Raw genomic sequence first — 12,877 nt, 5'->3', positions numbered from 1 at the left:
GCTTAAGGTGATGCATAAACAGGCTGCAAATAAGATTTGATCTGTAGGGCTATAGTCTGTGGATCCTTCCCACCACAGTAGCCGAGAGTTAAGAAGACCTGTGGAACTTCTAAACATTATCCTTACAGAACTATACTATGATATTTCTTCCAGGTATTTCTTAAGATGCAGGCTGATGAATCTATAACAACAACAAAAGTTCAATAAAAACTCTATGACAGACTAAAAGTGCATTCCAAATATTATATAGCTTTCTCCCTTTCAAGCATAAAATCGAAAGCCTAGATATATGTATTAATTTAATAAGTGGGAACCAGGTATGCTAAATACAATGCTATCTATCTATATATAAAAAGGCTAAGTGACTGACTGTCCATCCATCCATCTGACCAGCCAATAAGTACATAATGAAGTGCACTGGCAATCCTATATAATAAAAGGCTAAAATGCCAATCGACCAAATGGCAGAACTACTAGTTGCTATGACGCGCACTGACCACCAGGGGGCAGATGCTCAATGCAGGAGCTGTCCCCTGGTGGTCAGTGCACTCCCACAGGGGGAGTGCCATTCAGCTGGAAACCAGGCTCATGGCTGGCAAGTGCAGCAGCAGTGGCAGGAGCCTCTCCTGCCTCCATGGCAGGCAGACATTTCCCAAGGGGTCCTGGACTGCGAGAGGGTGCAGACTGGGCTGAGGGAACCTCCCCAGTGCACGAATGTCATGCACTGGGTCTCTAGTTTAAAAATAAATGTTGACTCACACATGCGTGATACATATAAAGCTCTCGGTTGTTCTGATTCCAAGAATTGATTTGTCCCCATCTGACACTGACCTCCTATTTAAATTAATTCGAAGACAGTTTCCTGTGATGCCAGCATTTGCGATGACTATTAATAAATCACAAGGACAAACTCTAGACAGAGTAGGAATATTCCTACCTGAACCCGTTTTCGCACATGGTCAGTTATATGTTGCTTTCTCTCGAGTTCGAAGAGCGTGTAACATTAAAGTTGTAAATACTTCATCACAAGGGAAATTAGTCAAGCACTCAAAGTGTTTTTACTCTTAATGTGGTATACAGCGAGATATTAAAATAAGTTTAATCAGTTGATCAGTCATTGTTTTTATCAATGTTGTTTTTATATCATGTCTTTGTTGTTGTTATATCATGTTATTTATTTATCAATTTATATATTATTTTCATATACATTTTACTAATTTTCTTTCAACTCTGATACTTCTATTATAGAGAAATGGCAAATGGTGATATTAAAATATTTCTTCTAATTAATTTCCTTTCAATGTGCACAAATCTGTGCACCAGGCCACTAGTCTTTTTATCTTACCTTATAATCTTATCCCTGAAGACCTCATTTCTCTTAACTGAATTCTTAAATAGGAATTAAATGGTAGAGTCCAGAGGTTTTATTCTCTGTCAAGTTTCTGTGGAGTATATATTATCTAGGCAGGGCCATGTAGTTTCAGCCAGGCAAGTGATCTTGCTGTTCTGTTCTTAAAATTCAAGAAATTACCTAAGTCTGCACTTTTTGATAGCTACCTACTAAAGTATGAGGATAAAGCCAATAGAGTAACTGCAGGCAAGTTCATAATTTTTCTTAGAAAACTATTTAAAGCCTACTTTAAAACAGATAAAAAGGTAACAGAAGTCTTAAAAATTTTCTTTTTAAATAATCTATTGAGATGAAATTCATAGAACATAAAATTAACCGTTTTAAAGTGAACAATTCAGTGATATTTTGTATAGACATAATTTGTGCCACTAACACCTCTATTTAGTTTCAAAACTTTTTTTTTTTTTAAATCCTCACCTGAGGATATTTTACCATTGATTTTTAGAGAGAGTGGAAAGAGAGAGGAAACCTAGAGAAACACATCGATTGGTTGCCTCCTGCAGGCATCCTGACCAGGGCCCAGGGAGGAGATACACGCCCTTGATGGGAATTGAACCCCGGACCCTTCAGTCCACAGGCTGACGCTCTATCCACTGAGCCAAACCAACTAGGGCTAGTTCCAAAACATTTTTATTACTTCAAAACAAAACTCTTTACCCATTAAGAGTTTTTCCTGGCAACCACCAGTCTGTCTCTACAATATTACCTATTCTGGATATTTCATATAAATAGAACCATACAATATGTGACTTTGTATCTGGTTTATTTTACTTAGCATAATGTTATGGAGGTTCACTCATGTTTTAGGATGTGTTGGTATTTTATTCATTTTTATGGCTGAGTAATATTACATTGTATGTATATGCCACAATTTATTTATCCATTTAATGCTAGATATTTCAACTACTTCCACCTTTTGGCAATGGTGAATAATGCTGCTACAAACATGCCTGTTTATGTACTTATTTGAATACTTGTTTTTTATTCTTTTGGATGTATACCTAGGAGTAAAATTAGTTTCATATGGCAATTCTGTGTTTAAAATTTTGAGGGCAGGCTCATATGGAAATTCTATGCTTAACACTTTTTTTAAGAAAAGCCAAACTGTTTTTCACAGCATTGAAATAATTTTGCATTCCCACTAGCAATGTACAATGGATTACAATTTTTCTACATCCTCACCGACACTTTTCCTTTTTTAAATTTTTTATTACAGCCATCCTAGGATAACTCATTGTGCTTTTGATTTACATTTCCTTAACTAATGATGTTGAGCATGTTTTCATGTGTCTACTGATCATTTGCATTGTATCTTCTTCAGACAAATGTCTATTCAAGTCCTTTGACCATTAAAAAAAATATATGTTTTTATTGATTTGAGAGAGAGAGAAAGGAACATCAACGAGAGTATCATTGATCAGCTGCCTCCTGCTCGTCCCCCACTGGGGATAGAGCCCACAACCTAGTCATGTGCCCTGACTGGGAATTGAACCATGACCTCCTGGTTCACAGGTTGGCGCTCAAACACTGACCCACACCAGCTGGGCATCATTTGCCCATTTTTAATTGGGTTGTCTTTTTATTGTTGTAAGATACATATTTTAGATACTAGACCCTTATCAGATATGACTTGCAAATATTTTCTCCCATAGTCCTAATGTTTTATACTAGTTTTCAGTTCTTTTTAAAGCAAAACTTTTTTTTCAAATATATATTCATTTGTCTTATTTGTAATTTTACATACAGAACTCCAATCTGATATCTATACTAGTAAAAGGGTAATATGCTAATTAGAGCAGATGTCTTCCAGACATTGATCTGGACGTCCAGGGTCTAGGGCCAGTGGCGGCACGGGAGAGGAGGAGGCACCTCAGCGGGAGTGGGAGTGGAGGTGGGGCCGCCTCCACCGCGGGAGCGGAAGCCTCCACCTCTGCTCCTGGTCCCAGCGCACTGGGGGAGTGGGCCTAAGCCGTCAATAGGACATCCCCTGAGGGCTCCCGGACTTGAGGGGGGCAGACTGGGCTGAGGGACCCCCCCTTCCAGTGCACGAATTTTCATGCACCGGGCCTCTAGTATGAGATAAAAATGAAGCTGCTTTAAAAGGAGTGAAGAAATCCAAAACCCTGACCATATGGTGTCTCTCTGTAGCAAATTCTAGAACACTTGGACAAAGCACATAAAACACAAGATACACGTTTTCTATAGCACTGAATAATTGTGCACAATTTTATCTGTCCAAAACATAGTGGAACACAGTCTAAAAGACATTGTCCCTACACCAGAAAGTCTTGGTAGTTCTGTTAAAATATTTGAGACCTATAAGGTATAAGCACCAGGAAGGATTATTTATGCCTCAAATCTGTATCAGACCTACTAATAACACATAAGTACTTTGAATGTACCCATCTCTCTGCCATTTAAAAATAAAATCTGCAATAAGGATCTTTTTTGTTTTTTTTTTTTGTTAATCCTCATCTTTTCTCACACTTCCTAAATAGCCTTCTTTGAAAAGAAAGGAAGCTCAGGAAATACAAAAGTGGACTGAGGATATTTTTTCCATTGACTTTTAGAAAGAGTGGAAGGGAGGGAGGAAAGAGGGGGAGAGAGACAAAGACAGAGAGAGAGAGAAAAAAACACACCAAACCACTGATGTGAAAGACACACTGAATGGCTGCCTCCTGCATGCACCCCACCAGGGAAGGAATCGAACTTGCAACCCAGGTATGTGCCCTTAACTGGTAATCAAAACCATGACCCCTCAGTGCTCGGGCTGCCACTCTAATGACTGAACAACACTAGCCAGGGCTGAAATAAGGATCTTGACTCAAACATCAAGTTGTCACAAACAGCAGCAGAGAGTCAAGTATTTATTCACCAGTAGTTATAAATATACCCTTATAAATATCAGTTAGGGAAAAATAATACAGGACCAACAATTTATTACAGAACATATTTACAGATGGAGTAAGTATAATTTGTATTGAGCTATCATCTCTACACTTGGTCGCATAACATATCCAATGTCACTGATTTACCAGATGACAATTAGAAATGGCTGCCAGGTATGGCTATAGAAAAGAGAGGTATCTGGCTTACGAAGTCTTAGTTACAACACAAATATACAAAAACCAACTAAGTTAAGTGGTCTACACATATAGGAAAAGTAATCCCTACAATAACAAATGGGAACTTAAAAAAAGTTAAATTAAACTAAATTTCCAGAATTTCAAGTGTGTACTATTAGCAATTGTATGGCATCATTAAATTCAAAAAACTTTTAAAGTATACCTGGTCACTATTAATAGTGACAGGACTATTTTGCTTATCCATTGCTCATATTATTACCTTATTCCTATGTCTCAAAGTATTTTAAACTCATGGTTAAAATAGTATTTCCTTAAAAACAACAACACCCAAACTTTGAAAATTGTATTTACCTCTTCTTCCTCAATTTCAGAGGTGTTAAGTTTATGTTTTTCACAGTAAGGACCTTCTTTCCAAGCTTCAGTATCACCACAGTCACAGAAACCTCCACCTCCTGATGTTGTCATCTTAAAAAAAACACACAAAGCATCTTGTCAATAAGTGTTTGCTGAGGGCTCTCAGATTATAAGAAAAGCAAGTACTAAGGAAATAACATTGCTAGAGTGTTTAAATTTCTTTGGAGGGATGAAATTTAAAAAAATGGCAAACCTCTCAATGTTTTAAAGCTTATTTTAAATAAGCCTATAAGCTAATATAAGTGATTTCAAAATAAAATAAGCTACTTTGTAGTGAACTAGAACACTACAGACATTTTAAAGAGATAAAATATGCCCACATACATAAGTTCCTTAATTAGGGAAATCACAAGGGTTTGGGGGCTGGATTTTGTCTATTGGTATAATGCTGGCCTCTATGCTAGCAGGTTAGTGCTACAATGTAATACACCACATTCAAGGGTTATAAGAACTAGAATAGTCCAGTAAGAGTGCTGCATTTGCATTAGAGGAAGTAAGATCGTTTATTTTTCTTTTCTTACACTCCCTAAATAGCCTTCTTTGAGAAGGAAGCTCAGGAAATACAAAAGTGGACTGCCTGGTCACAAAATACCTTTGCATCACTTGCAGGGTTCAAGAATTATTTATACTTCTTTTTCTTTTTTGGGGGGGGTAAAGACAGTTTATTCAATAAATGGTGATGGGAAAATTGGACACATACATGCACAAAAATGAAACTAGACCACCTTTTTATACCATACACAAAAATAAACTCAAAATGGATAAAGGACTTAAATATAAGTGATATCAGAGTAGTGGCATCCTGAGAGATCCCCCTGGTCTCTCCCCTTGAAGTTTCAAGAATTTGAACAACCATATCACAACAAAATATCCCCTGTTCAATGCACAAATATACCTGAGAGATCAGTGCATTGAAACATCTAAAGGCGGATAGGTGGAACAAGGGAGGAGGGCAAAAAGGGGGTGGGGCTGATACAAACCAGGGAGACAGCCCAGAAGCTGGGAGCTCATGATGGAGCTCAGCCCAGAGAGGAGAGGAATCCTGCTGCTGCTGACATCCCCTCCACCAGGAGAAACAGGGGAACTGGGTGGACACTCCTGCAGGAGTGAGCAGGACTAGTTATGGCTGAGCTGAAAGACTATTTGCAAAAAATTACTAGGCAGTATGTCTCGGGTAGCTATAGTAGCTTCTGGTCAGGGAAATTAGGAGCCATTCTGGAAGTTGGGAAGTCCAAGAGAAAGGTGCCAGCCAGAAGGTTTCATCCTGAGGCCTCTTCTCTTGCCTTGTAGACGGCCACCATCTTTGTGCTCAGATGACCTGTCTTTGCATTTCCACATAAGGAATGGAGAGGAGCAAAAGAAGCTATTTATTCTTTTAAGATATGGAAATAATTCAAGAAATCTGGCAAGACAGAATCGATTAATTAATCATTGGTAGAATGGAAATTTTGCTCTTTAAAAAATTCTGAGAGTTTAGAAATGGTTAAGTGCAAATTTTAGATCAGTCTTGATATATTTTGCCCAAACTATCTGTGTGTTATATATATATATCACAATTAATTAATGTAAACCCACAAACGACAGTTATTCTCAGGGACTGCAAAGATATATGTCAAGAAACATGGGCAGGCAGGCATTTGAAAAATGATAACTCCACCCTACAGTTTTCATGCACATTCTCTTACTGAAGATAGGTAAACAGCTTAAAGGAAACTGGGATTCTCTTACTGATTTAGGAAAATAAAGAGAACACAAACATACAAGGAGTTCAACTTTGTAGCTCTTTTTAGTTCGTTATTACCAATATTTGGGTTCTATGAATAAAAACAAATAGGAGGAAGTGTCTTGAACCAACAGGGCTCCTGAAATAATATGACTGATGTTCTCGAACATTTTATTTGAGATTAGGGTGAAAAAAGCTCCAGCTACTAACAGTTCCCTAATTTCTAAATGTTCATGGATCTGTTTTAAACTCTCAGTAGAGAAACCAAGACAGGATTAATAATAATCTGCTTTTGTCATATCCCTGACTTAAAAGCAAACAAACCTGATTTTTGTCAAAGTACTGATTGCATTATAGCAGAGAAAAAAATAAAATTAGTGGGTCTTATGTTTTAGAGTTGAGCCCTCTTCTACACTGTAGTAGCTGCCTCTTTAATATTAAGAAATGACAAATCTTCTGTGGAAAATGACCAATAAATAGAACATTTTTTAAATGTACACTGAGTGGCCAGATTATTATGATCTCTGAACACATAATAATCTGGCCACTCAGTGTGTGTGTGTGTGTATAGTGTGTATATAAGTGTGTGTGTGTGTATATATATAAATTAAAGGCCCGGTGCATGAATTCATGCATGGGTGGGGTCCGGCCAGCCTGGCCAGGGGGAGGGGACATGGGCGGTTGGCTGGCTGCCTGCTGGTTAAACTCCTGGTCGAGGGGATAATTTGCATCTTAGTCTTTTATTATATAGGATATGCACTGAGTGGCCAGATTATTATGCGTTCAGAGATCATAATAATCTGGCCACTGAGTGTATAATCCTGTCACTTTTCCTTACTCCTTGTCTCACACAAACCCCTTCAGGAACTTCCCTCTCATACTTTAAACTCAACTTTATCCTCTGATTTTTGATAACCCCTTTCATAAACCTAGAGTTTTGAAGATAATAAACACAGAAAAACATCAAGATAAACTAATTGAAAACCAATATGGAGGAGCTGATATCTGTGTTGTCTTTCTTAAACCACATGTTTCAAGAAGTCTAGATTCATAATTCATATCTACACTGCCATTGTATGTTTAATGGTGTTTAAATAACACATTTCTTAAACCACACTCTCCTATTTTAGTGTTACACCTTATAATTTTAAAAAAGCAGAAAAGGTATCCTAAATAATAAAAGAGTAATATGCAAATTGACCATCACTCCAACACACAAGATAGCCGCCCCCATGTGGTCAAAGATGGCTGCCCCCATGTGGATACAAGATGGCCACCACAAGATGGCAGGCAGGGGAGGGCAGTTAGGGGTGACTGGGCCAGCAGAGGAGGGCAGTTGGGGGGGACCAGGCCTGCAGGGGAGGGCAGTTAGGGGTGACCGGGCCGGCAGAGGAGGACAGTTGGGGGAGATTAGGCCAACAGAGGAGGGCAATTGGGAGGGACCAGGCCTGCAAGGAGGGCAGTTGGGGGGACCAGGCCTGCAGAGGAGGGCAGTTGGGGGGGACCAGGCCTGCAGGGGAGGACAGTTGGGTGGGGACCAGGCCTGTAGGGGAGGGCAGTTGGGGGCGACCAGGCCTGCAGGGGAGGGCAGTTGGGGGGAACCAGGCCTGCAGGGGAGGGCAGTTGGGGACAACCAGGCCTTCAGGGAAGGACAGTTAGGGGCGACCAGGCCAGCAGGGGAGGGCAGTTAGGGGCAATTGGGCCAGCAGGGGTGCAGTTAGGCATTGATCAGGCTGGCAGGGGAGTAGTTAGGGGGTGATCAGGCTGACAGGCAGAAGTGGTTAGGGGCAATCAGGCAGGCAGGCAGGCGAGCGGTTGGGAGCCAACATTCCTGGATTTTGAGAGGGATGTCTGACTGCCCGTTTAGGCCTGATTGGAGAGGGTGCAGGCTGGGCTGAGGGACATCCCCCCACCCGTGCATGAATTTCGTGTACCAGGCCTCTAGTGTAGTATAAAATTCAATACTAGGTATGGTTATTATCTGGACATTACTAACCCTGTATCGATGGTCTCTGTGAATACTTCCCAAAAAGCATTCCATGCATAAAACACAAGTTGGATCAACTGCACAGTCTCTGTAAAGTTAGAGAAAAAATAAAAATCAGTGTCATAAAATAACTGCATATTTCACAACATAATACTTCATATTGGATTCCATTCTAGAAGAGCAATAACAGTGAACTGTCGTAATGTTAAAAGAAAGGAAATACTATTTCCAAAGATCTCTCAGATCTTTGATCAATGAAGTCAGCTTAAGAACCTGTTTCTCATACTGGATATTTAACTAGTGAGTCTTTGAAGGCACATATTACTAGAATGGTAATTTCCCCCAAAGATTTGGGGAAATCACATTGTATATTAAAACACACAGATGTTATGGAATAGATTTTAAACTTTATCTTGCAATTTCAAGTAACTTCCTTCAAACAGGTGTTTCAAATCAATGGTCTTCAAAGTGGTATGTATACACCCCCAGAAAGACAAGAAAATATTAGAACTTGTATTTCTATTTAAATTTTAACTAATTTAAAAGGGAAATTAAACAGTCTAAATGATTAATGTACAGACTGACATGTGTCTCCTCACTTGGTCATTATGTCTGATGGTCACACAACACATATGGTTTCTAAGATATCCTGATGAGAGAAGAAGAATTCCACAAGGCTGCCCTAGCCAGTTTGGCTCAGTGGATAGAGCATCTGCCTGCAGACTGAAGGGTCCCAGGTTTGATTCGTCAAGGGCATGTACCTTGGTTACAGGCTCTTTCCCAGCCGGGGCCTTGGTCAGGCCTCAGGCAGGAGGCAACCAATCAATGTGTTTCTCTCACATTGATGTTTCTCTCAGTCTTTCCCTCTCTCTTCCATTCTCTCTGAAAGATCAATGGGAAAAAAAAATCCTCAGGTGAGCATTAACAGCAGCAACAACAACAACAAAAGAATTCCACAAGGTGGATGGGCTGTGACAGTGGTGTCCTCAGTCATTTCATTTGCTTTCATCATACTGCCAGTTCGATACATCTACAGATCACATCTTTTATATATATAAAAGCCTAATATGCAAATTGTCCCCTCAGGAGTTCAACAGCTCGCTATGATGGGCACTGACCACCAGCGGACAGCGTGGAATGAAGGAAGGCCCCAGACGGCAGCTGGTAGCTGGAGAAGGGAGGCCCCAGCTGGCAGCCAGAAGGAAGGCCCTGATTGGCTCTGATCACCGGCCAGGTCTAGGGACCCACCCATGCACGAATTTTATACACTGGGCATCTAATCTTAAATAAGAGAATCTCTCTAATGCCATGAAATGAGATGGGGAATGATGAAAAATCTTTAAACTTCCCTTATCCTTGGTTCTTATATCCTCATAAACAAACCACTCTGATGTGCTTATTGTGTGCCTTTTTATTCATACTAGATGCCCGGTGCATGAAATTACTGCACTGGGTGTGTGTGTGTGTGGGGGCCATCTCCCAGCCCAGCCTGTGCCCTCTCGCAGTCTGGGACCCCTCAGCGGACATCCCACTCGCAGTCCGGGACCCCTCACTCCTTACCGCCCGCCTGCTCACTGCTCCTTACCACTCAGCTCACTGCTCCTTAGCGCTGCCGCGGAGGTGGGAAAGGCTCCCACCACCGCCTTCGCCAGCTGTGAGCCTGGCTTCTGGCAGAGCGACGCTTCCCCCTGTGGGAGCGCACTGACCACCAGGGGGCAGCTCCTGAGTAGAGCGTCTACCCCCTGGTGGTCAGTGCGCATCATACTGACCAGTTGTTCTGGTCATTCTGCTGTAACGGTTGCTTAGGCTATTATATAGATGTTCTTGCAAAATGTTTTTGAGTGCATGTATTTTTAATATATGCAAATCTTCCTGTTATATATCACATTCTATTCTTTACTTTTTCACTTCTGTAACATGATCCATTCATTTTGTATGAGTACATCTGATTTGCTGCTAGACAATATGCCATGGCCTGTATCCAAAACATTTTATCTCTCTACTATTTCTGGGCCCAACATCTGAATTACCTACAATGACTTTCTATTACAAAAGATGCTATAAGGACATCCCTGTAAATGTTCTCTTATAGATGTGTCTGAGACTTTCTTTGGTATATAAACTCAAGAGCAGAATTGCTGAGTCAAAAAGTTCTTATCCTGAGTGCCATGCTACTGTCCAGAGTGCCTACACACACCCCCACCAGTGTGTGAGGGTTCTAGTAGCCCTGAATCTTCATCAGCACTTGGTTTTATCTGGTTTTCTAATGTGTGTCAGACTAACATATATGAAATTATATCTTAATGTTTAAATTTGCATTTCCCTGACTGCCAATATGCTTGAACAACTCTTCATATGCTTACTGCTTTGGGGGCTTCCTTCTCTATAAATAGCCTGTTTTTATCCTTTGCCCATTTTTCTGTTGGGATTGCTTTCTTTATATTGCTTATTTATAGGAGTTCCCTGTATAATCTAGTTTAAAGGACATTAATCAATGGCAATATTAAACATTGCAAATATTGGTCTCCCATTTGTCATCTATGTATTAATTTTGTCTGTAAGGTCCTTTGTTAAACAGAACTCCCTATTTCGATGCAATTAATTTTACACACACACACACAATTGGTTTGTGATTTGAGGTTTTAAGACTTTCTCCAAATGAGGTCACAAAAATAGTTTTAATTTTCTTCTATTAACCTTTTGCTTTTATCTTCCAAATTGAAGTGTTTAATTCATCTGGAGTCTACCTTTGTATATGATATAGACTAGAGATAGGCTTATTTCTCTACATACAATGAGCTTCCCCCCCTCAGCACCACCTACCAAACAATAGTGTATCTACTAGAGGCCCGGTGCACAAAATTCGTGCACTTGGGGGGGGGGTGTCCCTCAGCCTGGCTTGCTCCCTCTCGCATTCTGGGAGCCCTCGGGGGATGTCTGACTGCCGGCTTAGGCCCAGGAAGTGGACATCCTTAGCGCTGCTACAGAGGTGGGAGAGGCTCCCACCATCGCCGCTGCACTCACCAGCTATGAGCCTGGCTTCTGGCTGAGTGGCGCTCCCCCTGTGGGAGCGCAGTGACCACCAGGGGGCAGCTTCTGTGTTGAGTGGGATTGGGCCGAAACTGGCTCTCCCACATCCCCTGAGGGGTCCCGGATTGCGAGAAGGCACAGGCTAGGTTGAGGGACCCCACCGGTGCACAATTAGGGCTGGGGAGGGACACGGAAGGTTGGCTAGCAGGAGTGGGACTGTGGGAGGGCTCCAGGGCATTTCCGGCCCATCTTGCTCAGTCCTGATCAGCCAGACCCCAGCTGCAAGCTAATCTACCAGTTGGAGCGTCTCCCCCCTGGTGGTCAGTGCACATCATAGAGACTGGTCAACTGGCTGATTGTCTGCCCCCAGGTGGTCAATGCACATCATAGCGAGCAGTTGAATGGCTTTAGCATATCATTAGCATATTATGCTTTAATTGGTTGAACGGACAACTAGACACTTAGCATATTAGGCTTTTATTATATCAGACTGATTGTGGTATACCTTCATAATATAAGTTCCCACATATTCCTGGTTCTACTTCTAGGCTCTCTAATATGTTTGAGTGATCTATTTGTTCACACTGTATTTCTATGGCTTTGTACTATGTCTTAACATTTGGTACTGGAAATTCCTCTTTATTCCCCCCCCCCCTTTTTTAAATATGTTAATATGTTTTATTGATTTTTTACAGAGAGGAAGAGAGAGGGATAGAGAGTTAGAAACATCGATGAGAGAGAAACATCGATCAGCTGCCTCTTGCACACCCCCTACTGGGGATGTGCCCGCAACCAAGGTACATGCCCTTGACCTGGAATCGAACCTGGGACCCTTGAGTCCGTAGGCCGATGCTCTATCCACTGAGCCAAACCGGTTTCGGCGCTATTCCCCCTTTTTTAGGTTGACTTAGCTATTTATAAACTCTTTATTCTTCCACACATCATTGAGGATAAGTTTATAGAGTTCCTCAAAAAATATACAGCTAATATTCTGACAGAGATTACTTGGAATTTATTGATAAACTTCAGGAGCTATAACATTCTTATAAGAGTAAATCATCATGTCCATAAACATTTCTTATGTTTTTTATTAAAGTTTTAAAGGTTATTAATTTTTAATCCTCACCTGAGGATATGTTGCTGTTCTTTATTATTTTTAGAGAGAGAAACACTGATCAGTTGCCTCCTGCATATACCCCAACTGGGGATCAACCTGCAACCTAGGT

General features: G+C 40.9%; 1 protein-coding gene across 2 annotated transcripts in view; it reads right to left on the bottom strand.

Annotated features, from left to right (window-relative positions):
• UBR2 (ubiquitin protein ligase E3 component n-recognin 2) overlaps positions 1-12,877 on the bottom strand; it is a 123,096-nt gene that overhangs the window by 83,964 nt on the left and 26,255 nt on the right. For both annotated transcript variants that reach the window (XM_028135691.2, XM_028135690.2), the window contains exons 3-4: positions 8,631-8,709; positions 4,849-4,962 (exon numbers count right to left, since the gene is read on the bottom strand). In XM_028135691.2, the coding sequence (XP_027991492.2) occupies positions 4,849-4,962; positions 8,631-8,709 (193 nt within the window). The remainder of the gene's footprint in view (positions 1-4,848; positions 4,963-8,630; positions 8,710-12,877) is intronic.

This window comes from Eptesicus fuscus, chromosome 10 (genome assembly GCF_027574615.1).
Source record: "Eptesicus fuscus isolate TK198812 chromosome 10, DD_ASM_mEF_20220401, whole genome shotgun sequence".
Taxonomy (NCBI): domain Eukaryota; kingdom Metazoa; phylum Chordata; class Mammalia; order Chiroptera; family Vespertilionidae; genus Eptesicus; species Eptesicus fuscus.
Note: the sequence above shows the minus strand (reverse complement) of the source record. Positions and strands in the feature narration are given on the sequence as shown.